General features: G+C 35.5%; 4 protein-coding genes across 10 annotated transcripts in view; 2 read left to right on the top strand and 2 right to left on the bottom strand.

Annotated features, from left to right (window-relative positions):
- AdamTS-A (ADAM metallopeptidase with thrombospondin type 1 motif A) overlaps positions 1 to 14820 on the top strand; it is a 91944-nt gene extending 77124 nt beyond the window's left edge. For 2 of the 5 annotated variants that reach the window (XM_066288379.1, XM_066288383.1), the window contains 26 exons: positions 3 to 193; positions 251 to 544; positions 3507 to 3663; positions 3723 to 3817; positions 3910 to 3990; positions 4045 to 4206; positions 4323 to 4411; positions 4482 to 4670; positions 4788 to 4955; positions 5398 to 5647; positions 5855 to 5893; positions 6473 to 6706; positions 6898 to 7063; positions 7189 to 7353; positions 7405 to 7610; positions 8164 to 8269; positions 8332 to 8460; positions 8560 to 8779; positions 8867 to 9036; positions 11159 to 11332; positions 11389 to 11607; positions 11835 to 11976; positions 12202 to 12385; positions 12450 to 12586; positions 12638 to 12837; positions 12915 to 14820. In XM_066288379.1, the coding sequence (XP_066144476.1) occupies positions 3 to 193; positions 251 to 544; positions 3507 to 3663; positions 3723 to 3817; positions 3910 to 3990; positions 4045 to 4206; positions 4323 to 4411; positions 4482 to 4670; positions 4788 to 4955; positions 5398 to 5647; positions 5855 to 5893; positions 6473 to 6706; positions 6898 to 7063; positions 7189 to 7353; positions 7405 to 7610; positions 8164 to 8269; positions 8332 to 8460; positions 8560 to 8779; positions 8867 to 9036; positions 11159 to 11332; positions 11389 to 11607; positions 11835 to 11976; positions 12202 to 12385; positions 12450 to 12586; positions 12638 to 12837; positions 12915 to 13007 (4260 nt within the window). In that variant the 3' untranslated portion in view covers positions 13008 to 14820. Of the gene's footprint in view, positions 1 to 2; positions 194 to 250; positions 545 to 3506; positions 3664 to 3722; positions 3818 to 3909; positions 3991 to 4044; positions 4207 to 4322; positions 4412 to 4481; positions 4671 to 4787; positions 4956 to 5397; positions 5648 to 5854; positions 5894 to 6454; positions 6707 to 6897; positions 7064 to 7188; positions 7354 to 7404; positions 7611 to 8163; positions 8270 to 8331; positions 8461 to 8559; positions 8780 to 8866; positions 9037 to 11158; positions 11333 to 11388; positions 11608 to 11834; positions 11977 to 12201; positions 12386 to 12449; positions 12587 to 12637; positions 12838 to 12914 lie in introns of all 5 variants that reach the window. The other 3 variants (XM_066288382.1, XM_066288381.1, XM_066288380.1) reach the window with 3 other exon arrangements.
- Positions 14821 to 15165: 345 nt separating this feature from the next.
- Positions 15166 to 16490, bottom strand: LOC136342471 (prenylated Rab acceptor protein 1). The gene is made up of 4 exons (XM_066288317.1): positions 16253 to 16490; positions 15946 to 16155; positions 15684 to 15886; positions 15166 to 15348 (listed from the first exon to the last, which is right to left on the bottom strand). Exons 1-4 carry the CDS (start codon positions 16336 to 16338, stop codon positions 15248 to 15250), a joined length of 600 nt encoding a protein of 199 aa, XP_066144414.1. The 5' UTR covers positions 16339 to 16490; the 3' UTR covers positions 15166 to 15247.
- Positions 16491 to 17454: 964 nt separating this feature from the next.
- Wee1 (Wee1 kinase) lies at positions 17455 to 25503 on the top strand. The gene is made up of 9 exons (XM_066288336.1): positions 17455 to 17779; positions 20727 to 20968; positions 21028 to 21167; positions 21222 to 21417; positions 21475 to 21716; positions 21772 to 21900; positions 22164 to 22381; positions 22440 to 22596; positions 22692 to 25503. The coding sequence occupies exons 1-9, from the start codon at positions 17622 to 17624 to the stop codon at positions 22776 to 22778; spliced, it is 1569 nt and encodes a 522-aa protein (XP_066144433.1). The 5' UTR covers positions 17455 to 17621; the 3' UTR covers positions 22779 to 25503.
- Positions 25504 to 26063: 560 nt separating this feature from the next.
- Wwox (WW domain-containing oxidoreductase) overlaps positions 26064 to 26434 on the bottom strand; it is a 108596-nt gene continuing 108225 nt past the window's right edge. For all 3 annotated transcript variants that reach the window (XM_066288341.1, XM_066288340.1, XM_066288339.1), the window contains exon 9: positions 26064 to 26329. In XM_066288341.1, coding sequence (XP_066144438.1) covers positions 26112 to 26329 — 218 coding nt within the window. In that variant the 3' untranslated portion in view covers positions 26064 to 26111. The remainder of the gene's footprint in view (positions 26330 to 26434) is intronic.

Here is a 26434-nt window from a genome sequence, read left to right as displayed (position 1 = left end):
AGGTTTCGCTGCTATTCAAAGAAGCTTCCATTGGAAATGCCATCAATGTCTCGGTGGTTCACATAAGGATTCTGGATAACCCCAAGCATGATTTCTCCAATTCCTTGTCTCAGAACATGTTGCGGAAGTTTTGCGAGTGGAAGCAACGCTATATTTTAGATAAAAACCATGATGTAGCTTTATTATTAACGAGGCAAGGAAACCTTTAGGTTTCAATAACTAAACTCTAAGGTGTGGTGATTTTTGTTAGGCGAACTATATGTAAGAACCAGTCTTCTTGTGCCACTCTCGGAGTAGCTGAAGTGGATTCCATGTGCAGACCCTCTGGATGCACCATCGTGAGGGACAAGGGATTGTCGACTTCTTATACTATCGCCCATGAATTCGGGCACGCTTTGAGCATGGTGCATGATGATGACAGCAAATGTGTGCTTCACAATTCCAATTTGAATAACAACAACATTATGAGCAGGACGACAAAGAACGACTCAAAGCCCTTTATGTGGTCACCTTGTTCCAGGCAATATGCTACAGATTTTTTTGAGTAAGTACCAGATGATATTAATGTGAAAGGAACCCATCAACTATTAGGTTGTTGCATAATTTCTTTCGTATTTTTTGAAGAAAATTGAAATTGCGATAATTTCGAAAAGAAATTTCGTTATCAACGTATTGTCCATTATTATCAGTAACTTGTCTCCACTTAATGCACAGATTATCGATCCCAGCCAGATTCTATCAATGCCTTATTGACATTTTCATCAATATAACATTTTTTCGCATCTACTAGTAATCTAAAAAGTATTGTAGTGAGCAAAACAAGTTGTAGTCAGATGGCGCCAGATCTGAAGAGTGGGGTGGATGACAAAGGACTTTCTGACCTAATTGGTCTAGTTTCTGTCTGGTCTTGTGTACGCTGCATGGTAGGGCGTTATCATGTTGAAACACGACACCTACGCGATCGGTCAAGTCTTGTCAAAGCTTTTCGTGTTTCTGCACTTTTCACAGCAACCATCAACAATAATGCTTTGACCAGGTGGCAAGGAACATTTCCTAACGTACATCCCTTTCTGTTCCACCAGATACAGGTTAAGGGTCTGTTCGAACTTTCTGATTTGGAAAATATTTGGCCCATTTTTCTAACCGAATTCTCATTTGAAATCCGTTTATCGTCTCCGATAACTGACCGGTTAAAGAAACGTTAGAGATTATTTCTTTCAGACGACCGACATCTAGCGAAAAATCCGTGCCAAATTGGCTTCGCTCAATCCATGCGGTACTCAATGTTAAAGTTTTTCAACATACCCTGATTTCTTCATGTGCCGATACATTGGAGTATGACCATAACTCCTTTTTTGCTCTATCTCTCTGCTGGTTATGAATGGGTGTTGCATTATTATGGTCTTTCGAATATCTTCATTCAAGTTAGAGCGTCTACCGATATGAAGTTCATATTCGAAGTTAAAATTTTTAACTAGAAATTTTTTAAGCATCTTCGAACAGTCCTAACGTCTACAATATTTTCCCTTAAGGTGTTCCACAGCTTTTACACACAGTTGCCTTCCTGCCCTTTTGAACCTCCTATGGTATGCAGTGTCTCGGGACCAACGGTACAAACGTCCTTACTTAAGCACTCAAATCTCAAAAACTATTGAGCACGATTTGAATTTGTACTTGGAGAGATTGAACTTTTATGGCATCGTTCGGCAGTTTTTCTTTAATTTTAAAGAGGGACATGTGAAGGTTTTTGATGTTAGACGCACCTTACATTGCACACGTTCTATTTTTACTGTAAAAGTGGAACAGGTAAGTTGTAAATCAATTTTATAAGGCGATTAAGAACACGGACTTGCAATAGTCGTTAAGTTTTATCTTATTGGCTAATTATTGTTGTTGCAGGATTGAAGTAACCTTATTTTTTCCTATTTTATTGTGAGCTATTTGTTGACAAGAAAGATATCTGTGTTAATTCCATAACGATCGAACCCAATTATAATTTATTAGCGACAAAAATCTGTTTCCATCCTTATAAAGCATCTTAAAGGAATGTGCTTAATTTCGTTAAGGTTGAGCTTGTCGATCAGGTTTTTCCTAACTTTCACGCCATTTGTGGCGATTAGTTTTTTATGGGCAACATTTTTCCAACTGCTATTGCGGAAAATCGCCGCATTTTTGCAGGTGAACTTCTAAATCCTTGTCGATCCAACTAGCAAATTTTTAGTTCCAAAATTGCGACGTTTGATATGTAAAAAAGTGCTCCCGACAAAACATGGCGACCGATTTAAAAAAATCTCGTTTCGAAAACAGTGAATTTTATAACTCTTAAATTTACTGAGGGATATGAGGAAGGTGAGGATGAAACAAGATCTCAGCAATTATTTGGAGGGCGAATAGCATAACACAACGCTTAAAATAACGTATTAGAAACCAGGCGCAAACGCAATAAATAATGTTGATTTGAAAAAGCAACGATGGAATGTTGTAATGTCTACGTGAGACAACCAACAAGACTTTAAGGAATTTGTTTATTCGTTTATATACTATGTAAATATATAATGTAATTGAGGAAGGCAATGGAGTATTTCTGAACAACTCGAATCTGCAAAATTCTGCAAGTTCGAATGGAATTATTTCGTACTTGATCAGCACCGTACTGACGTAAATTTTGAACTAAGCTGCTTATACAGGGTGTTCAATAGTCAAAGGCGCATACTCTCCCGGTGTTTCTCCACGGCTCGACCTCACGCATTTAAGATGAGCCAATCCGGATTCGTTACCAAGATACTGTTCGATTTGTATTTATTGCCAGATTTTCTTTTCTCGTCTTCAGAAGCACCTCGTTCAACAAAATAAGATTTAGGTGGAATAATTTGTAGTGCAATACATGTCCAGTTACAGGAGTGCGCCCCACGCCTGTAAAGAATTGATTTTTCCCCCAAAGAGGGGCGGTTTTTCCACGAGGTCCTCTTTTCTAATGTTAATGATAGTCGATTTATTGGAATTTATTGCCAAATATTCCTTTCCTCACCACCTACACATTTACTGCCAGCTCCTCCCGAATGGTTTTGTACACCTTCCATAGAGCCAGAGTAACCAACAAGACGCTCACACAGAACCCTTCCCCTCTGAAGACACTCCCCACTATAAATTTGACCGAAATGTTCGCCGTGTAAAGTAGTTGTGATCATTCCGGATAGCGATTTTCGATTGAACTGGTGATTTAACCGCATCAAGTAGCTAATCTACTAGTGTTAAAAAAATGTTAAATGTCCTCATCTATATTCAGGAAAATTTTGAAATGTCATCACCATTACCACTTATTGTTCCATAGCAAAAAATGCAAATACATTCCAGATGTTTGCTAGAGGTCTTCCTATTCTATTCTACTCTCTTCTACATTGACATTTGCAGAAGCGAAACCTTCAAGCCAAAGAAGTTATCATGCTCACATTATAAATAATTTAAATTCATGAGGCAAGTCCTGAAACCATATTTTCTCTTCTCAGCTCTCCAAAATCGAAGTGCTTATTGTACCCCCCAGCAAACAATGAAATCCTTGCAAACTACACCCAAATGCTCCCTGGAGACTCTTTTGAGGTAGACCGACAATGTGAATTGGAGTTCGGTCCTGGTCACACTAGGTGCACTTTGGCCTTAAACGATGTAAGACCTCCTGTAATCTCTTATATAGTTCTGCTGTACGTTTCTAATGACGTTTACAGCCCCCATGCGTTCATCTTTGGTGCAAAGATGTAAATGAGGGATGCATTAGCCAGTGGTCCCCTTGGGCCGAAGGCACGAAGTGCGGACGTTACAGGTGAGCCTTTTCGTCTTTTTTGCCATCATAGTTCAAAAACTTTTCCTTTAAAAAACGTTTTAACCGAAAAAAGCTAAAATTTACTTCTGCAGCTGGTGCTACAAGAGAGAGTGCATCGCTGATGACCGACGTCAGTTTATACCGATTGATGGAGGTTGGGGAGAATGGCAATCGTAAGGATTTTTCTTTTTTTTTTTTCTTAATGATAATTTTTAACGAACTTCTAGTTGGGGCTCCTGCAGCCGCACTTGCGGTGGGGGGATTAAGAAATCGGTCCGGTACTGCGACTCCCCGATTCCGGAGAATGGTGGCAATTATTGCACTGGAAAGAGTGCGCAATACATGTCCTGTAACACGCAAAATTGCGAGGAGAACGTCAAAGATTTTAGGTAAAAAATCATCTAAACTTCTGGATTTCATCCGTTCATTAACGACTATATTGAAGTGTGCGTGCCTACAACATTTAGTTTAAAGAGAAATCTCTTTGTTGTTCCGTAAATTTCAGGGCGATCCAGTGCTCTGACTTCAACGGCATTACAAAGGGCCTGCCCAATTTGACCCAGGACGTACAGTGGATTCCCAAGTATGGTTTAGGCAAGTTGATACCCTTGGCATCACATGAACGCATAAGTATATTTCGCTCATATATCTCTTAATAATTTAGGGTCCCCAGATCGAACGGAAGATTATTGCAGACTATACTGTAAACCAAGCCATTCGGGAGCATATTACGCTTTAAAGGAAAAAGTTATCGATGGTACCAAGTGTGGAAAATCCGGGTTTGATATTTGCGTCAATGGAATGTGTCGACCAGGAGGTTGCGACAACATTTTGGATTCCAAAAGTAGCTTTGGTAAGTAGAAACTACACATCAAAATACTCTCGGCCCACATTATGACTGCTACGACTGAAGGCACGAGCACCCCAGAGGAAGTAGTACCCTTTCTTTACATTTTTGGCTTTTGAATAGATGAATGTGGAGTGTGTGGTGGGGATAACAGTGAATGCCAGGAAATAACTGGAACCTACAACAACACTGCTGACCAAGTGAGCTACAACATGGTGGTGCGCATTCCCAAGGGGAGTTCGAACATCAAAGTTACGCAGCAAAGCTACGGAATCGATGAGAATTTCTTAGGTAACGCTCAGAAAAATGTTCTAGGAATTTAAATTTGGTATCAAGATTCATACAGGGTATTGTAAAAACATAATACAAAGCGTAAAATACGACACGACTCAAAAAAACATAACTGCCTGTAACACATAACTACCGACAATTCTGACATTTTGTTGTAGATCTTAACGCAAATAGGAGACGAAATTTCAAAAATTGAACTCAAAGCATGCATGAGAAATACATTAAATACGAAAGTTTACCACCCTGTATATTAAAAATGATTCATTTTTTACCATAGATCTATTAGCAGTTTTTATTATTTTGCAAAGTACTATGGTTCAGTGAAATATCTCCATGAGGATACGTTACACCCTGTATAATTTCTAATCTGTTTCCAGTGAGTCAAAATAGACAGACACCTCTGCAATAGTTAGTTTTAGCTTTACCACACGTTTTTTTCTAGCTCTTAGAGACGGCGAAACTGGCTCTTATATCCTAAATGGCAACCAAATGTTGATGACCCAAGAAATGGAGGTGGAGTACGGACCTATGATTATCAAATACAGTGGTAGCAGTGCCCAAACGGAATGGATAAGAACCCTGAAAACGAAGAAGCTACACAAGGATCTAATAGTGGAGGTTTTGTCCATCAAAAATTTGTCTCCTCCAGACATAACATATCGGTATATGATTAGCAACGACGCTGCCCCCAAGTAAGTAGTTCGGAATCTTTCAAATTTGAATGCGATTTGCATTTTGGCATGGATTCAATTTTACAACTCCACAAAAGAAAAATTTTAACCAATTATCACGATAGTTTTGGATCTATGGTGGAGTTGTCAGCTTTACCGCCTAAATTTAATTTAGCCTGGATTATAAGCACATTTGATTGAATTGCAATTTTTCCGCCCACCAATTAGGTTATCCAGATACCAATCTTACTACGGCCCCCAGAGAAGGTATTTGCAAAGTAAAAGCTTTTGATGTCATCCTCATTTGTTGTGAAAGCTGATCGATGTTATGTAAATCTTCCTGTTAAACATCCTTAATTGTCTGATGTTTATCAACAGAAGCTGACCCTTATAACTAAACCTTAAAAAGTGACCCTTTAATTAATTTCATAATTAGAGTTACATTAGTAGTTAAACAAATTCCCTGAGGGATTATTAATAGTTACTAAAGAGAATTAATATATTAATATAAGACCTAACTGCACACTGACAAAAGCTCCGTAACTGATGGACCTTTACCTGCCGTTCACATTAGCCAATTAGAGAGTTTTTTTTGCAAAATTTATGACTCTATTTTAGTGCCCACCTCATCGACAAGAATTCGGCTGAACAAAAACAATATCAAGTTAATTACTGATCACCCATGAGATCAAACAAACTCTCTATATCTTAACTTTTCCAATGTGTTCAGTGTTCATATACTCTATCCTACACTTAAAACGAATTTGCACTTTTAACTGCATGTAAACCTAACCAAAACTAACTCGCCCATTTCGCACACCTCCACAGTGTGTCGCCTCATTCCAGATATGGTTGGCGCTTATACCAGAAGAACTGGACCAAGTGCAGCTCCATTTGCGAAGGATTCCAGTATCGGAAACCTGCTTGTGTGGAGTTGGTCAATGGACAGGAGATGCATTCTAGCTACTGTGATCTAAGCGAGAAGGACAGTGCAACTGAGAAGAAACAGTGCAACACGCATTGCAGTTTAACGTGGCACAACGTGTCCAGGAGTGCGTGCTCCGCTCATTGTGGAAATGGGTAAGGAAGAGTTGGTATTGAACGATTTAGCTTAAATTATGAAAGAAATGTTATAAAATGGAAAAATATGGGATTTTGAGGCAATTCTCTATATCTACACTAGATACTCTATTTCAAGACAAAATAATCACCTGCCATTTAGATGAGATTATCATTTATTTCTTACGAAAACTTCTCGATATTGATTTCAGATATCGACAAGTCTATTACAAATGCATGAAGTTGTATAAAAAGAAACACTTTGACAATGAAGATGTAGATAGCCAACACTGCAATGTGCTGCCCAAACCTCCCAGTATGGAGATTTGTTACACCCCATGTAACACTACCAGATGGAGTTATTCCACATGGTCAGAGGTGAGACCGTCAGAAGGTTCAAGCATTCCCGTGTATTCAAATTCATTTAACTCATTACGGAAAAATTCGCATGCTTTTCAAAAACTATGAATCATGAAATTTAAAATTTTTTATTTCATTTTCAGTGTTCTCAAACATGTGGCGGAGGTATTCAAAGACGCTCAGCCAAGTGTGTGGATGAAAATAACATTCCCATAGACGATTCTCATTGCAGCAACACTGAAAAAATCGTGGAGCAAATGTGCAACCCTGAAAAATGTCCGGATTGGATAGTGGCAGACACTTCTTCTGTGAGATTTAATAATGCTTTAGCCACAATAATCTCATAAGTTCATTTATAGTGTTCAGTACCTTGTGGAGGTGGATACCAAAATATAACTTCCTACTGTGTGCTAGGAGGTCGCATCTACGAATCTTATGTGTGTGACCAGAGAACCAAACCTCCTAGTACCAAAAAGTGCAACGAGCATGCTTGTGGCCGATGGTCAGCTACAGAAACATTCCATCCTTGTTCTGTTAGTTGCGGTGAAGGGGTGGAAAAAAGACGGTGAGAACCTCTTTCTTTTCATATTGCGAATATTTTTTCTGCGAATATAATTTTTTGGAAATCTGGCAGTGTTCCGAAAAATTTCATAGCTCAAATTTAAAAAAAAATGCGGAAATCTTAAATGCATTTATATTCACAACGGCTCCTTTATGGGACCCCTAAGGAGTGTTTAGCATAGGTGAGATAGTGAAGAAAGCCTCCGCTACGCACCTGTCAGACGAGAAAATACTTCCTTGTCTTCATTCTAATATCAGGTCGAAAAGTGCAAGGAGAAGCCTCGGTTGAAGGTCTCGTTAGATTGAGTTGGCTATAAGGGCAGACCCATGTAATCTCTGACTGCCACACATAACTGCCATTTCCCATTTATTGTACCATTTTCTACCTAATCTTTCTTGAAAATGGAATACTGAGCTAAAGGCAAAGTTGGTTGATTTAAGATGTTTTCTTTGCCTGTGCGACTTTAATTCGTTTAATTAGTGAATTTTAGACTCGTTTAAACTATGCATCGTAATACACAAACATTTTTTGGTAAAGTAACTGTATAATTCCTTAGGTACGTGTGCAAGAAATTTGACAGTGAAGAAATCCTGGATCAGCAGTATTGTCGGGGTACTAGAACGCCTAGAGAGGAAAGCAGGAAGTGCTTTAAAGAATGCAATGTAAGAGTCTCATCAATCACTCATCGCACTGCCATAAGAATTAGAATGTTTTTTGTTAACAGAGACAATTACCAGTTTATAGTCCTTACGACAAGGAGAGATATAATTACAACGTGGTAACCGACAACAGCGTGTATGATCGTTATGCCCGGTACAAAACATTCCAGTGGATTGCAGGAGATTGGACTTCGGTAAGAAGACTCAAATTTCAGTTCACTGCACAACTCTCTCTTAAGTGTACTAATGCACCTCATTGTGAGTAAACTGATGTCATAATTATTGTCACGTAGTGTTCTCAAAACTGCGAGGGCGGAACCAGTACCCAAAACTTCCACTGTCGCAATGAACTGGGGGACGAAAATCAAAAGATGTGTGATCCCCTTTTGAAACCTCAAAACGTGATTCGATGCAATGAGCAGCCTTGCCCCAAATGGAAAGTTGGCGATTGGAGCCCTAAATGCGATTCCAGTTGCGAACGACATCGGCAAGTTCGTTGTATGGATGATAAAAGTACGTCATGAAAAGCAATGAACTTAGAAACTTCTAAATCTTTCAATACGGGCAATTATTTATCACAAATTGATTTTTGTTCTCAAGTGAATACGTTCGAGGAAGGCCGTTGTGATCTTCAGAGAAAGCCCCAAGAAATCACCAAGTGTCCATTGGTCGAATGTCCAGATGCAACAAGTGGCATTTCCAGACATTACTTCGATTCAAATCATAACCATGATAAGAGGTATAGATGGAAGGCTGGCCCTTGGAAGCAGGTGAGCATTTCTTTTGCATGCAGAGTATTAGCATTTCAGAGCTAGAGTTAGATTTTCTGCAGTGATGAAAATAGTATACGCTTTATACCTTCCTAAGTCGCACTTTAACATTGCCGTATAGCTGGGTTATTTTTCTAGTCATGTTTCCGACTGATTTATGCATGCGTATGGCAGATTCTCCGAAAACATATTATGCATTATTAGAGTAGAATTGCTTTCGAGGAAATCTCCACATTGGGTTTTTAAAGCGCATTAAAAGTTGCTCCGTCTCTCGATGATATTATGAAACTAGTAGAGTACTTCAGAAATAATGGTGGAAGAGAGTATTGGGTGCTAGAGAGCAAAAACTAGAGCGATTCTTGCTTACTTAACTTACTTGAAATTGTCTTAACTTATGTCAAACTTATTTAAAAATATCTCAAAAACGGTTTTTTTAGAATACTGTGCAGAATTCAGAGTACCGGAATTTGTAAAAATATTGAAATTCTCAATGCTGATAAAAAGAAAGTTAGCTCGATTATTTGCATCTCGATAACGGCTCAAATGGATCCACTTATTATATCATTTAATATAGATATTTTAAACTCCCCAAAAACACAACACCAAAATCCTTCATCTTCAAAATGGTCAAGGTCATCTTAGCAAAAACAATAAAAAAACATCAAGTGCATTTGCACCGACTGACCTACATTCCAGACATTCAACTGCTGAGTGCTTCATGGCCATTAAAGGGGATGTTTCCTGTATAAAGCTTAATAAAGAGATAGACCTGAAGGCATGTAGTTCTAAATGTCACCGCGGGTAAAACAGAATGCTTAAACGTCGAAACGAAGACCAGATAACATGAATATGTGTAATAGAGACTAATCCTTTAATCCTTCATATGTCTATCCTTCTCCCGAACTCCCAGTTTGTACGACTCAAAGAGAGACATGAAGATAATATTATAAACATTCTCGCCTTTTCCGTTTATTTTATCACAACTTTAAAAGTGTTTAATTTGAATTTGGAAAGACGAATGTTTTTATTGCGTTATTTATAACTAAAATGTAATTTAAATAGCAGGAAATTATATTTAAGTATAATAATCCAGTGGCTACGGTATTGAAGTGTCCTCATGCCTCTGTTAGCAAACCCTCCCAAAAGCAGAATGGTGTCCATTATAATATATATATAGGTTCATATGATATTACATTTTACGTTTCCCCATGTGGAGGGTAGATTGATCTACTCTCGAAGTTATTTCTAAACTAACTCTCATAGGGTGTCTAAGAGAGTGTTCTTCCTCCTGGCCGTAAGGCGAAGTGACTGTGAATGGTTTTTCTAATCACAATGGCATAGAGGACAAGGAAGCCTCTGAATTTTATTGATGCAAAAATAATATAATTTTTTATTCAATTAAACGAGCATTTTATTGTCTTCAAATTTTACCTGACACGCTTAAGATAAGATTAAAAATACATGAAATAATAATTCAAAAATATCTCAAAGGCGATTAGAAATGCGAGTTTTTTTACAAAATACCTTTCATGTAAAATAGTTCAGAGTGCCAGTATTCATAGAAATATTGAAATTATTAGCAGTGATAATAAAAAAAAGTGATGTTAACCTTCGTACCTTCGCAAGGCGCAGGTGGTCACTTATCAATCAAGTATTTTTTGTCCACTAGCAGGCTATACTCATTTATAAAAGCATTTCTGGAACACTAGGTATAGATATGTATATCTTTATTGAGACAACTCTACTAAAAGAATATTTCTTTATCGGAATCAGCATCTTTATTGCAATCTTCTCACGATCAATCAAACATTAGCCTATGTCTTCTTCAGAACTACTTCAATAGACTGGTTTCGATGTTCAGAAACTTTCTTTATTTATTTCTATCATAATTTCATATAAACCGAGGAAAGTCATTTTTTAAGCTCATCCTTCCTTGTTCCAAAGACTTTAACCGCCACATCCAAATTCTCAAATTCCTTCTGATTTATTATAAAATTGAACGCGGATATATCTAGACGTGAAAACGTAATGTGAGATAAAGTTATTCCATGCGATATTTCTAAAATAACCCCGCTTACGGTACTAGTTAGGTACTTCCTCATTATCATCTTATTGTAAATAGTGTTCTACAAACTGCGGCAAAGGTACTCGCAGGCGCATCACCGAATGCGAAGACACCTTAAACGACATCATAGTGGTAGACTCGCTTTGCAGACATAAACCAAAACCTAAAATGTTGAAACCGTGCGAACGCTACCAGTGCAAGTACACTTGGGTTGAGGGGTATTGGGGTCCAGTAAGCTTTTACACGTCATCTAAGATTTCAAAGTTACTTAAAATGTTTTATCGTAGTGTTCAGCTACCTGTGGACAAGGTATCAAGATACGCAATGTGACCTGCCATAAAGTACACCAAGGAGGAATAGTAGATACCATTGCTTTGCCAGAGAGTCGGCACCGGATGGTACATAAGAATTACTGCGACATGTACCGTAGGCCTAATACCACGAGTAAATGCTTACTGAGTCATTGCGGAGATGAATATATGTGGCAGACTGAAGAGTGGAGACCGGTATTCTTTCATTTTTTAAATTATATTATCTCGAAAATTGCCTCCCTATTAGTAGCAGTCAAAAATATACTTCAAAATGCTTAAAAATACTAAACGTGGGAAAAATAGGAAATATCTGGAAAAGATCATGTAGAAAATATGTATAGTACATTGAGAATGCATAGTCTTTTCCTCAGCTAATTTCCGACTTCTGAATTTTATCTTCAATGTCTTCATTTTATTTTTAGTGTTCGCATGCATGTGGAAAGAAAGCAAGGCAGTTCCGGATGCTAAATTGTATCAGTGTGCGCACTAAGCAAAAAGTACCCAGGCATTTCTGCCCCAAGAGCTTGAGGCCTATAAAAAAGAGAAAATGCAATCAAGAAACATGTAAGTGTGAACTTTATTTAATTTAATGTTTTCTTTTTGTTCTTTTAACTGAAATTGTACATACTTATCCTAATAAATAAAAAAATAAATTTCTACTCAACAAAATTGATAATGATAGCCACCATGTACCAACAGCCTGACAAAGAATTTTAATTTTCATAAGCTCCTTAAATTATGACGGAAATGTGTAGGTAGAAGTTAAAATAATACCTCAATCACCTACAGGTTTAAGCAAAAACTGCAAAGAAATTAAACACAACATGAGGACTAAGGAAAATAAAGACTATGTGATCTCACTGCATGGAAGGGTGGTCAACGTTTATTGCTACAAAATGGACACTGCTGAACCTCAAGAGTACATAAGCCTGCATCCGGATAAGGAAAATTACGCTGAAGTGTACGACAGAAGGTAGATAGAACCTTATTTGCTTAAGTGTATTGAATCTTGCACAATTATCTCAATTTTTCCTGAGGTTACTGGACTTAAATTCCTGTCCTTACGGTGGAGAACGTCGAGATAATTGCCCTTGTGACCACGTTGGTGTGGAAAGATCCGGAATTACCAAGTTCTGGAAAGTAAGACTGAACGTTACTTCGTTACAAATTATCGGTAAGCCTACAACGGAGTCCAGGACGAAAACCACTAAAATCTTTTTATTAGGTGACGATTTTACATTTTCAAAGCAAGTGAAAGGGACTAAGATACCATATGGAACTTCTGGGGATTGTTATAGTAGCAGCCCCAATGGGTGTCCGCAAGGCAGGTTTTCTGTCGACTTGACTTATACTTCTTTTAAGTTAGCTCCGCAGATACAATGGAAGAAAATTGGGCAGTATGCATCCGGACGTATAACTAGACCGGTAAGTTGGACAAAAACGATCAAATTTCAACATATTAGTAAGTTAATTTATAATATTTTCGAATTTTGCTTTTACAGACGGATACAATGGCCCAGGGTAAGTGCGGAGGTTATTGTGGGGATTGCGTTCCGGACCCTGCATATGGTGGATTGAAAGTCGAAATCACTTAGTACCAAATAAAACTGGGAGAAGGTACCACGATTCAACTGGGTTCTGGAAAATTGGAGCCAAAAATAAGAAGAAACGAACTTTCTAACCGAAGAGGTCTACTTACTACACACACGCAGATGAAACTAAATCTCCAAGATATATCGCCATAGCAAACCTAATAGGTATTGCCTTAGTGTTGAAGATTTACCTCATTATTTATTAAATTTGTGATTCTTTCTGTACGTTTTGTCTTAGGTATCTTTGAAAACTGCCTTTTTAACGTTTTATGTGCCTTTTCAATGTTGTGGCGTACTATGTATATTGTTGAATGTGCCCGTTGTTGGACGGATTGTTAAAAACACATTTGGCTTAGCAATTTGCGTTATTTTAACTATTAAACGTGCTGATGAAGATATGCAGCTAAGAGCCTTTTGTAACTTGTTTCTTTCTTAATTTTTAATACTCAACGTGCATAGCGTAGATTTTTAAAAATGTAAATTATTTAGGTGGCTCTACTGATATCGAGCTTACTAATTGAAAAGTAAGTAAGATATAAAAGACTTTATTACAGTACAAATTTTCACAAAATACCAAGAATATCCTCTTGTTATTCATCTAAGAAAATACGCAGGTACTAATAATTGAACATAGAAAAGATACTCCGCTCTAGATCCACTACATAGATCTTCCACCCTGAAAGCAAGATGGATATAAAACCTGGTTGTATACTTTCAGTTTAAAGTCCACCTGAAGTTACACTCAAGATTGTGACAAATAATCAGTGATATACGTATATTTAAAATTAGGGGCTTATGCTGTTGTTAAAATAAATTTTCACCGATATGTTCCAATTTGCAAAAACCATATTTTAGATCTTATAAACCTCAAAGTTTCCAACAATTCGTTTAACAACAAAGAAACTTACTGGACACACTAAAGTATTATATCGTTTTATTTCTAATAGTAAATTAATACAGCGCCTGTTATTTTTCATGTATTTACTGTGATTTTAAAGTAGACTTACGTGAAACAGGGTTTTGCACTAATAAATTATCAAAAAATGTACCCAACGTTCAATATAACAAATAATAAACGCCCTGTTCTATGTCTACCCACAAGGTATTATTGTATTGTTTACTGCCAAAACAATTATTAATGTACAAATCTTTATTCACACACCTCATATTGAGGTGTAAATTTGATAATTTACGATAAACATTAGAATTAATTTATTATAAAAGTATCGAGGTTTGAATTGCAGTAAGCGTAAAATCCAGTTTAGTTGACTTAATCAGCAATTCATGCCTTTTCCGGGAAACGCAATAGTTCCCCTTGCCATGACAAGTTTCGCGAATACATACTTATAAAATATAGATGTTTAGGACTTTTGACGTTGTGTCTATTAACTATTTATTTATTAATTTAACTGCAGCCAAAATAAGTATGCAGAGGAAGAGCTGAATTAGTATATTTTACAAAAAATCTTGCATACTTTAAGCTGGAGAAAAATGTCTTGTCATACAATAACGTAGTAAAGGTATACTAATTTAGATTTTAGTCCAGACTACTGCCATCTGTATATAATTTCCGTCTGGTAAATATCATTTAATAGGGAACGTATTCCGTTTGAAGTAAGTTTATTGTTCATGCGTATCTAGCTGTTGTTTTTTGGGATCTTCAAATATTTTTCACATCATCTTACTTTCAGAAAACAGCAGCTGTAGCTGCAAACAATAAATAAAATTACCAATAATTTAGGCAGCTGATACTTGCATTTTACTATCATCTTAAAGACTGTTAATCTAATAAAAGTGCTAATATACATACATAATATGTATTGTTGTTTTATTTTGCTAAGATTTTTGGCAATACGTAATGTAAAAAATTTTTTTTTTCAATGAAAAAACTGTTATATAGAGAGGTAGAGACAAAATTCATTGATTCTAAGTTTTATTTTTTATTCTGACTTGAGATACTTACCTAAATCCTAAATGGTGCTTAAATCATTTGAGTATATTTTGTGAAATTTGAACACTTCTCGTTTGCACTTTCAGATTTTTTCTAGGCTAAGTATTTTTCAAGTAACTGCCACCATTAAGCTTATTTTATGTGGTACACCCCATATGAACAGTGACCAAGGCTCAGACAAGGTAAAAAAGGTTAAATTAATACAAAATATTCACAAATTAATTTATTAAATACATAGATTAGTTTACATTTAAAAAAATATCAATTTATATACACAAAGAGATGAATAAACCTACACTTCTTCAAGCAAAGGAAATTCATCATCCCTTCTAGGCAACAGGGCCTCAATGTTATAGAAAGCTGCATGTAGGGTAATAATTACCATGGAGGCGCCTGAAACAATCATCACACAGCACATTCCTTCTCATTTATTAAATAATTTTAACAAGACATAAAGGTTGGTTACTAAAAAAGCTTTGAAGGCAATGAAATATCAGAGACATGTTTTGAACAAATGCACTCATCCATAGAAAAGTATGTAGAAATGAATGGACTGTAATGTCTATCAGTCTCTTCAAGAAAATAACTGATTTAATTATTTTTAGTAAGTAGTAAATGTCTTATCGAATATGTTGCATTTACAATTCATTGCCTACTGTGAGATTATTTTTGTAATGATCATGTGCTATATTTGATTCTGAAAATTAAATAATTAATGAGTAGCTCACCTATGACCCAAAACATAGCCCCATGAGCTCCAACCATATAATATACAGGCATTGAACATAATGTTACAATGGCATACTGCTGGGCTAAAGTAAGTTCTCTGCCAAATATCACAAATTTCTTTTGTTGTACATGTCTGACATTCAACTTATATCCAGCATAAAAGGTGCCAGCTATAGCTAACAGTATTAAAGGGGAAGTGATTCTAAAAATATTTAAATTCAGTAAGGTTGGGTAATTATTAAATTTCTGTAAATTTCTAACAAGCAATACAAAATTAAGCCTAAAAAAACAAATAAATAATTGGCTTGGAAGTATTCGATGTTCCTCATAATTCTCTTGCTTAGTCGAGGTATTGATGGAGGAGCTTTGAAATTTGAGGAATGTATAAAAACCAACCATGGTCTGACATTTTGCCTTTGCTGTTGGATCCATTCTTTTGGATCTGGGAATTCTGAGGGTATTTTAAGGAATCTGCAATAAAAAAAGACTTAAACCATTGTAGCATCTTGATAAGCTTTGCTTTAATAAACATAAAGTAATGCATGAGGTAAAATGTTAAATAAATCACCTAGTGAAACTTAGGTTTTTGGGTACATCATGGGGGGTGTCCATCTGGCCTGACACCCCTGTAACGTCTACAGCCACATCAGCCATTTGTCCTTAATTAAAAATATTATTTCTAAATACTTTAACTAAAATTTTCTTCATTGAAATATCATTTCCCTGCAAGTTAAAATTTACACGTATTTACTTTTTTTAACTCAACAATAGACCCTGACTCCTATTATGACACTTTAGAACTTTTCGAAGACGGTGATCTAGAGTGAATTGATTTTCAACCAATCGGATCAATCTCCTACGACAGCCAGCCAATTATATCAGTTCAAAATCAGCTGATAGAGAACTATCCGATTTTAACCAATCTTTCTGAAAACACCATATGACACAACCCTGACTCTTATATTGACGACAACAAATACTATAATACTTGACAACAATACTTTGACACTTTTAGCGATTTCAACTCACTGCTCTGAGGTACTCTCAGATGACTGGATGATTCACCTATTTTACTTTACAAGTTTAATTCAAATTGAATTTACATTTTCATTGAAAAAATATTTGTAAATTTAAGCCCGATTTCGAGTCCTTCCTTAAGATTCTTTCAGTCCTTAAGGCCTGATTATTTCGCCGGCTTGGCACTCTTCTATCTTTATAAGTTAATATTGGAGAATAAATTCCAAAACGGTAGAAACTACTTGAAGGTTCCTAAAAATAAAAAATAAACTGTGGCGTAAGCTAGAGTTGTATGATTTCCTGGACTTTTTCGATCAAGTAGAACTGATTGATGCTCATAATGCAATGTTTTTGATAAAATTTTATATATGATTTTTTAAATTAAAAAAAATCACATGTTCAGACAAGTTTACACAAATTCGCGGACGAGAAAGTTCTCGGAATAGTCAATACCTTTGACGTCACAAAATGTCAACGACGCTGCGCGGCCGCTCTGTTAATTGCTGTAAACAGAAATAGTAATTAAAGCACTGATTAAATTTATTTGAATTAATTAAGTACGTCTGAAATAAAAGTTATATAAATACTGCAGCAATTCTACTTCTTATTCTTATTAAATCCAACTGTCACATTAATTTGAACAAAATATTTAAAACGCCCGCGTCTCATAAAACGGAAACAACGGCGTCTATCCAATAAGAATTCAAACGCCATATTGGAATATGGAAGTACTCTGCAATTGGTTGAATTGAATCCAGATGCGTCAGTCGTGAGATTAACCGTTTAGGTTTTTATACGAGAAACAGGGAATGTGTAAAGTGTTTATTTTTTGTAATACAAAAGTGCGGTTTTTATAAATTTAAGTTTAATAGAAATATCTGTGAAAATTCGCGTAGCCCCGAAAAAGGGTTGAGGTAGGGATGTCGGTTTGCAGCAGCCAGGAGGACTTCAAATACATGGAAAACGAAGATGTCAATTCGTCTGGTTATGGAGATATGTCTTTTGAGTTGTCTTATGATAATGGTGAGGACTTGGACTCTGGCAGCCCCCAATCGGCGAGGAAATCGAATATTGTTAGGTGAGAAAATGTTGGCTTATGTGTAACTTGGGTGTGAATTCAATTTGGAAATTTCATGCTCAGTATAGCAGTCCCTGAAGCATTTTAGGAGCTTCATGCATTCATGCGTAAAAAGCTTTGTTATTTAAGTGGAAGTAGTTTCTGATGAGGACTATATAGGTTTTTATGGTATTTTGGAACTTTTATAACCTGCTTTACTTAACAATCTTAAACACTATTAACAATATTAACATGTATTATGACAAGGGAGAACATAAGGGGCAAACTAATGGCTCCATGGAAAGATGGATGAAATTATGACTTTAAATAAGTCAATTCAGAATTTTTATTCACTACCTTCATTTATATCTCTTTAATACATATTGTCATGCTTTCCAATTTTTAAAAATAGCTGCCTAAAAGAGGGATATGTCTGGGTAAGAGATGAGGTCTGTTAATCCTAAGTGTTCCTCATTGTAATGTTTTCTTTATTTACTTAAACTTACTTCTTCATTCCCTAACAATAGCCATAGAAACTTTGAATATATATTACCACGATGTTCTTAATAAGGGTCAAATGTAGGTTATTTCTGGTTGTATTTCATAACTCACAAATGCCAGCAGTTCTCTCATGCCCATAACAGAGTTGAATTCCAAAGCAGACCCTTCCTTTGTTTAAAAGCATGCTTGGGATAACTAACTACCTCATATTGCCATGCTTATTCCTTGGATTATTTGATACAACCATCAACTCTTACATTCCCCTAAGCATGACAGAAGACAGTGGTGACTGCAATAGCCTGTAAATACCTGTAACACATTTAAATCGTGAAGTACTTTCCTGTGACTCCCTTTGTTCTGAAATATGCTTGGAATTAATAACTACACTATGTTATGCTTATTCCCCAAATTGTTCAGTAGAATGATAGAAGTTTATATTCTACTTAGCTCTGTAAACTTGACTGAAAAAAGTGTGTACAACAGCTTATATGCTTTACTGAGTTTGCTTCAAAAATCAAGGCCCAAAAAGTCTCAGTTGTGGGTTTATATCTTTTATTTGGAGCAAATCATGGGGCATATTTTGTTTCTTGCTAACACAAAGGGGAATATGAAGTTTTCCCATTAAGTAAATATCTTCACTACCTTCATAATTTCACCCAGCATATAGTTAGGAACCCTATATATTAGTAAATATTGATAGGGTTTTAAGATAAGGCCTAAAGAGGTGGAAAATTGAGGATTTAGGATATTTACTATTTGACTTGCTATTTACTTTCTCTTTCATTTCAACTTCTGTAGATATACTTGGTACTGGGTGGTCATTTATGAAGTAATTTATGTAGGTACATATTTGATTCTGCTTGCTTAATAGGAGCAGACATGTTGGGCTTTATATAGTTGATTAAGTTCAAAGGAAGTGTACATCCCAGATAAATTAGAAAAATCAAAGTTGTGCCTACCCCATTTCTCAGTGCCATATTAGTACCCATTTGACAAATATCAACCAAGTATAATCTCACCTGGATTGTCTTTCATCAACATCCATGGATTATACATCAAAGTTGAGATCAAAGTGCAGGTAAACATATATTGGAATAATTAATACACACATGGAGACAGACTAGAAGATAATATTACATAGAGAGACAGAGCCTCCAACAATGGTTACAATGTACAAGAATTGAAAGTTTTGTCAATTCTATACATTACAACTTGCAGTTCAATTTCTTCTAGTTAAGCATATTACATTCATTACTATTTACCCCAGAGTAACAGTTGTCATGTCAGTTGGAGGCATTGTTGAAGACCTTTTACATGTGGTTGTTTTTCATTAGAAATTTTGCCAAAAATTTTATTTCATGTAAGATTTAGGTACAATAATTTGTTGACACTATAGTCTTATATTTTGTAAATGCTAGAGTAAATGTAAAATAGTCATTCAATCTAGGCAGAACTGAACAGGCACTCTTATTAAGTTTCCAACTTGAATAAGAAATAAGCTTCATTTCTCTATATTTTTCGGATATATTTGACAAGTAGAAAGTTTCCTGGAAATGATTTTGAGATTGTTCTTGTGTTTTCAGCAAAAACATGTAATTTTAACATCATTCCCCGAGACAACTTTATATCCCACATTTAAGAATCTAGCAGTTCTCTTCAATGTTTAAGAGTATTTTTTTATTCATTTCATGGTAGTTACGATACAATCAAATGATCAAACCCATATACAAAAAAATTAAAAACCGGACGTTATATAAAAAATATCAGGTCATATAAAATGTTGGCTATATGCATATACTATTAAAGCTTTACAACCCAATTTTAAATATGACCAACTTACAATATGTTATCCCATAGATAACAGATGGCAACAGAATGTGAGTATCTACACCCTATTTTTTTTCTGTTACATTGGACAAATTGAAATTATGAGGGCTCATACAAGATACAAAAAGACATTATAAATTTTTCTGGAGAATTTTGAATGTTATTATTACGTTACTTCCGGTGTGACCAAACTAACTTATTGAGGTAAATAGTTCCAGTCCTCCACATTGACTTCAGCAAGTTTATCCACAGTTCGGGTGCAATGTTACAATTGATGATCGTCCTGGAAACAAAATTCTATGAGTTCTCCATGGCATTTGGATCCAGTGAATTCGCTGCCCATTCTAAACTTATAATTTCTTCACCTTGAAACGTTTATGGCATGGCCATAATTATCTACATAAATCAGTCAGAATAGGTATATATATATATAATAGGTATCATTGGTGTTATAAATTTCATTTTTAGCTTTAACCATGAACTTGGCCTTCACTGAATCGTTTATGGAATTATTGGAATAAAAGTTTCTTGATGTTTGCTTAGATATAACTTCCGATAAAACTATTTGCAAACTATGCATAAATTTGTCACATTAACAATTATTTTTGCTATTTAAACTGAACAAGAAGAACTTCTCCAGGAATGACAGCTTCAGAACACCAGCACCATCTAAACTCTCATTCAGCCCACCCTACAAGCGCGTCAGAGCTTTACGGCTCTTTGACAGCCCCTTAACACCCAAGACCATCATTCAGAAATCCTCATCTTCCACAACACCTTTGCCTCGAAGCAGGTTATTTGGCGACAAACCCAAAGCTGTTCCTAGTGCCTATGAAGTAAAAGAGAAGCCTGCTGCCAATGTTAATCCATTTACACCAGATGGTAAGATAAATTTCAAGTTTATTTTGGTGCATTTTCATGAAAGACATTGAACTTATTAGGACAATTATTATCCAAGAAAAGATCTCGCTCGGTTAGGTCATTATGTTCACCAAAAATTAAACCTCCGATATTTGATGTGAACGACGTGGATGCATCGGACGAGGAGATTGAGCAGCCAACAAAGAGAGTTGCTTTGCAGGTTGGTTGCGTAGTGGCTTGTATTTTGGTTACTGTTGAACCTCATTTAATTTAGGAAAGTAATATACCACGGTACCATAGGGAGTTCTTAGAATTGGAGCTAATAGGAAAGGGTCAGTTTGGCTCAGTATTCAAATGTGTTAATAGGTTGGATGGCTGTGTTTACGCTATCAAAAAATCCACCAAACCAGTAGCGGGTAGCGCCTTTGAAAAAACTGCTCTAAATGAAGTTTATGCCCATGCAGTATTAGGTAAGATATTCTATTTGATATTGCTACTGGGAAGTATTAATTGTGATTAAATAACAGGCAAACATCAACATGTAGTGAGATATTATTCAGCATGGGCGGAAGACAATCACATGATAATCCAAAACGAATACTGCAGTGGGGGCTCTTTAGCTGACAAAATCATCAACGAACCTCTGACCACCGCAGAATTGAGACGAATGCTTCTACATGTTGCCGAAGGCCTGAGGTATATTCATTCAGAAGGGCTAGTTCACATGGATCTTAAGCCTGGGAACATATTTATCTCTATAGAAAAGAAGGTACTGGAGTAAGGATTGTTTTTTGAAGAAGAGTTAGAAAAACGTTTGCTTTCAGGTAAATTTAACGAATTATGACTCAGCAGATGATGGATTTGAAGACTTGGAGGATAGTCAGATGTATGAGGAAGAGTTGACTTATAAGATTGGAGACTTAGGACATGTGACCAGTTTAAGCAATCCACAGGTAAGTCTTTTTGAAGTTGAGAGGTACTTCCTAAAAATAACTTGCCTATTGGAATAGTCCAACGCCACATTTTTCCGTAATTTTTAAGATATTATATTTTGGAAATTTCCTAGCCGGTTTTCACAAACAAAAAAATATTCTGAAAGTAATTTTCTGTTAAAATCGTTTACGGGCATTAATAGGTTTCCTTAGTGCCATACAATAATGGTTTCTAATTAATATCTAGGGGAATGTTTAATTTATTTCCTTCTTTTATAATGTAGGTTGAAGAAGGAGATTGTCGTTACTTACCCAATGAAATTCTACACGAAGATTACAGTCATCTGACCAAAGCGGATGTCTTCGCCCTGGGTTTGAGTGCCCTCGAATGCGCGGGTGCCGGTCCCCTCCCGAAAAATGGCCCCAAATGGCACGTGATACGAGAAGGACAAGTACCGCAACTACCTCAGAAGTTGACAAAGGATTTGTTGGAACTCATCAAGTGAGGAATTTGATTAAAAATACTATCCTCATGATTGGTACTAATATTTTTATTTTAGGTCGATGATTCATCCCGATCCGATGCAAAGACCTAGTACATTGCAGATCTTGCAACACCGGTCGTTAAATCCCGACTGCAGCAAATCCAAAGCTGATTTGACCAGGGAGTTAAACGCTGAAAAGTTAAGGAATGAGATGCTGGTGAAGCAGTTGAAGGTAGTTTTTTTTTCGTCAGAAAAGAAAATAAGAGCTTTTAATTGTGTGTATGTGTGTGGTTAATGTGTACATAATTTTTTTATTCCTTATTTCAGGAAGCAGCTCTTTGCATAAAATCAATCCAAAATAGTCGACTCATCGGGAAAAAAGTAAACCGAAGCGTCAGCACAACCACGTTTTAGCTCTCGACAAAATTAGAGTAGAAGTAAGTACGGAATTTAAGCCTGTTTTCGGTTACAAGTTTCTATATTAAAACCCCGTTTTCAACTGAACGAAGCGGTTGTATGAGCTTTGTAATCATCACATCAGGTAGTTTGTTATTTAGGGTGTAGATTTTCAACAATTAAACTTATTAATTGTTTATTACGGTTACGAGTATTATTGTAGTTTTCGATATTTTTTGTACGTTTCGAGTCGGTTTGAAATGTACCAAAGCCGCTTAAGTTAATTTCCTAATATTAAGTTATGTGTAAGGATAACTTAAGTACTATATTCTTACTCGAAGTGTTGGGGTCATCGGGCGGAAAAATTCATCATAGAAAATCTTTTGAATATTTGTTTAATATGATGAAGAAGAGAAATGATGTTGATGGACAGGATGTAAGACAGAGGAGAAAGTGCATGTGGCCAGCAACGAGTCAAATATACACATATTTAATTTTCCCTAGTACAAGATTCATTATAATTTTTCTTTAAAAAAACATTAAATTTTTTCTTGCAAATTATTAACACAATCAACACAATTTGCTAATAGGGATAAGAGAACTACGCGAGTTAAACTATTTAATAATCTTTTTAACCTAATAATAGTGAGTTGTAGCAATTGCTCCTCTAAATTCTCAGGGGCGTACTGAGAATTACTTTGAGGTAAGAGGAGAAAAAGCACTTTTTTATTGTAACTAATCTGCTAAATGGACTACACTGTTGAAAAGTTTAAGGAGTTTGAGACGGAATAGCCTGAGAATTTTTCACATCATAACAATTCTAAACATCTCAGTTTAGATGCATGCAGAAAGCATCCAGCAGTGTTCTCCATAACGGCCTGTTATATATTCTTGACATTGTTTTTATGTTTTTGATATATTGTTATAAATTATTCTTTCATACATTTTGATGCTCGTATAGCAAAACATAAAAGCTTAACATTTTACACCATCGTCTATTAATAACTGACAACACAAAAAGAATGTCTTCTATAAAATAAAGTAACATGTGCATTCCTGTCATACTACAATCCATCATTAATCCAATCTTTAATGAAAACTCAACGTACCGTCAGAGATTCCTATATTTTCCATCGTAATTTCAAAGGCAATATGCATGTATACTAAACTTTTTTATTTTTACTTTTATACATTTAATTTCTTTTTTATTTTTGTCCTTGCTATTACTGTTCGAAAGCGGGACTAATAAACGGTTATTGATTTGCTACAAATTCCTGGTTAAATGTTTATTTTCCCGCTCTTTAGATCTTGCTCCTTAATGTATTTTACAATACAAAATCTCGGTGTTGAAAATAAATTCCATCGTTATTATGAGAAATATTTAGCCCGATTTTGTAGCATTTTTCTTGAATTAAATTATCTTTACCATTAAAAAGAAAATGGCTGGCGCTTTATATAAATAAATCGGTTGTTGTTAATAGGTATGCAGGGTGCTTACTTCAATTTTTTCTTAAAATAATTTCCCTGTAAGTCTTTTCGAGCGGTATATCATGTATAGTTTTATATACTGGTTTTTCGCCAGCTTACAGGACATATTAAGAGGGTTCGGTATATAGCTTCTTAATTTCTTTCATTCCAAATATCTTCCTTTTGAGCATTCATAAGTTTCCGAGTAAGTGGATTTTAGGATGTAATTAAATCGAAGAGTTACATACTTCTTCTGTTTTATTAGTTGCCAGTGTTTGTGTTTTGCACATTTTTCATATGTTGCCTGTTGTATTTCTTCATAATACGATTCTTTTGGAAAGTTTTCACACCACTGCTCTAAAGCATTGATTCCTTCCAAGCACGTCTTCCAGTGGTACGTTTGAGAAAGCATATTCTTGCGAATCCCGCTCTTCTCATTTTTAAATGGCAAATCGTCTGTCTATAATAGGTTCATTATTGGTAATACTTACTATACATACTCAACTGATAAAACACCTTAAAAACGCCGAAAGTCGGCATCAATTTTCCAGCAGATCATCAGGTCTTTGTTAGTTAATGGATCTGGCTCCAATGCAATATATGCTATTAAATTAACAATACCAGCCTATAAATACCTGCAACGTGGTTCTATCACAAATGTGAATCACATCAGCTTCTTCGAGAATAGCCTTTTTTCTTAGGTCAGTGAGGGGAAAATGAAAATGTGACAAACCTACATTCAATAACTCTAAACCACCTTTAAGTGCCTCCCGTTTTCTTTTAACCGTTGTTTTTTTTTAATATTGAACACTGCTTGTGATATTAACAAAGTGAACGTAGAATAATACCTAATTGTAGAATACATAATGTAAGTTTGAATAATGGCTGTAGGATTTTCCTGATTATGTTATAGCATTGTTTTATGTTTAGTTCCGGCTTAACAACTTTAACAATATTAGTAATGTTCGTTTTTTAACGATAAATTTAACGGGTGCCCTTATTTCGTTAATCCATAATTCAACGTTTTTCATCAGTTGCTGTTATCACGTTTGGAATGTTTGTGATAAATATTATATATATTTAAGGGTTTAGTTAAAGAAAAATTCCTTTTTGATCATTATTCGTTCATATATGACTTCTAAGTGTTTAACCTAGCCATTTATACATTCCTTATTTACTAATACCTATAAGTATTTAGATAAGCCCATAACTGTAATTTTAATGTTCTATGTTAATTATTATTTTTTCATATACCAAATATATTTTAGAATAATAACGGCGTTTTACTTCCTCTTATAAATCCCTCGAAACATACGGAAAAAAAACACCACACATTATTTAAGGTATCTTGAGCTGTTGTCTTGTATTTTGCTATAATTTAAGATGTGACCAACGATCTCGCGCTAGTACTAATTGCTGAAATCTAAGGAGTTCAAATACGAGGTAGTTTTGCGACTTCTATAACTGTGGGGACTATATCATAGACACCGCACGCAACTTGAATCTATTTAAACTTATACCATTTTCTTGCGATTTCTTCATCCTACCGCAAAAAAGGTATGAAGGTCATTACGAAAAACGTGTCGTATTGTAGGACTTCGCTTTGGTCGTTACAAAAAACAGTGCAATTCCTAGGTGATTTCATAATTAGCTTGTCACACATTTTTCAATAATTATTGAGTTAGGGACGGGCACTATATACAATATCAAATACGTTCGGAATCTCCTAAGGAAATCGTTTTTGTAAGGTATTTTCACATCTCTGGTAGGTATAATCTTATTACTTCATTTAATTCTTAATGTTTGTAGCGAAACAAAGAAAAAGTATTAGGAGAATTTAGTACTGGAACGTTTTATTGGTCAAATGGAATATTTTATCCAACATCAGTCTTGTTTATTGCCTAGATTCAATCTAATTTCATCTGTAACCTCAACGTTTTTTTGAGGCTCGATGTGTATTCGCCTATTGTCCAAACCAGGAGCGTTCTTTCCTAAAACGGCTTTTACCATATCGATGCTTACATTCCACAATAGTTTGGCCATCTGTTCATTTTGCGCAGCCTGGCTTTCTTGACAAGGGCAACAGTTGTTAAAATAGACTCCTGCAAATGAAAAACTCTGTCAAGTAGGAGGAAATAAAGTCATTTTAATTAAGAATTAAGTGACCAGTACCAAGTGCGCATTGAAGAAATTTCTACTACACCTAG

Source organism: Euwallacea fornicatus, chromosome 12 (assembly GCF_040115645.1).
Source record: "Euwallacea fornicatus isolate EFF26 chromosome 12, ASM4011564v1, whole genome shotgun sequence".
NCBI classification, from domain to species: Eukaryota; Metazoa; Arthropoda; class Insecta; order Coleoptera; family Curculionidae; genus Euwallacea; species Euwallacea fornicatus.
Note: the sequence above shows the minus strand (reverse complement) of the source record. Positions and strands in the feature narration are given on the sequence as shown.

Bases quoted from the DNA above. Each gene is read 5' to 3' on its own strand.
- LOC136342471 (XM_066288317.1), bottom strand. From the start codon at position 16,338: ATGGCTGATGTGGCTGTAGACGTTACAGGGGTGTCAGGCCAGATGGAC. The intron at 16,156-16,252 runs GTGATTTATTTA...TTTTTATTGCAG, and splicing joins AAAAACCTAAGTTTCACTAG to ATTCCTTAAAATACCCTCAG. The intron at 15,349-15,683 runs GTGAGCTACTCA...TGATTGTTTCAG, and splicing joins GGCTATGTTTTGGGTCATAG to GCGCCTCCATGGTAATTATT.
- Wee1 (XM_066288336.1), top strand. From the start codon at position 17,622: ATGTCGGTTTGCAGCAGCCAGGAGGACTTCAAATACATGGAAAACGAA. The intron at 21,418-21,474 runs GTAAGATATTCT...ATTAAATAACAG, and splicing joins TTATGCCCATGCAGTATTAG to GCAAACATCAACATGTAGTG. The intron at 21,901-22,163 runs GTAAGTCTTTTT...TTTATAATGTAG, and splicing joins CCAGTTTAAGCAATCCACAG to GTTGAAGAAGGAGATTGTCG.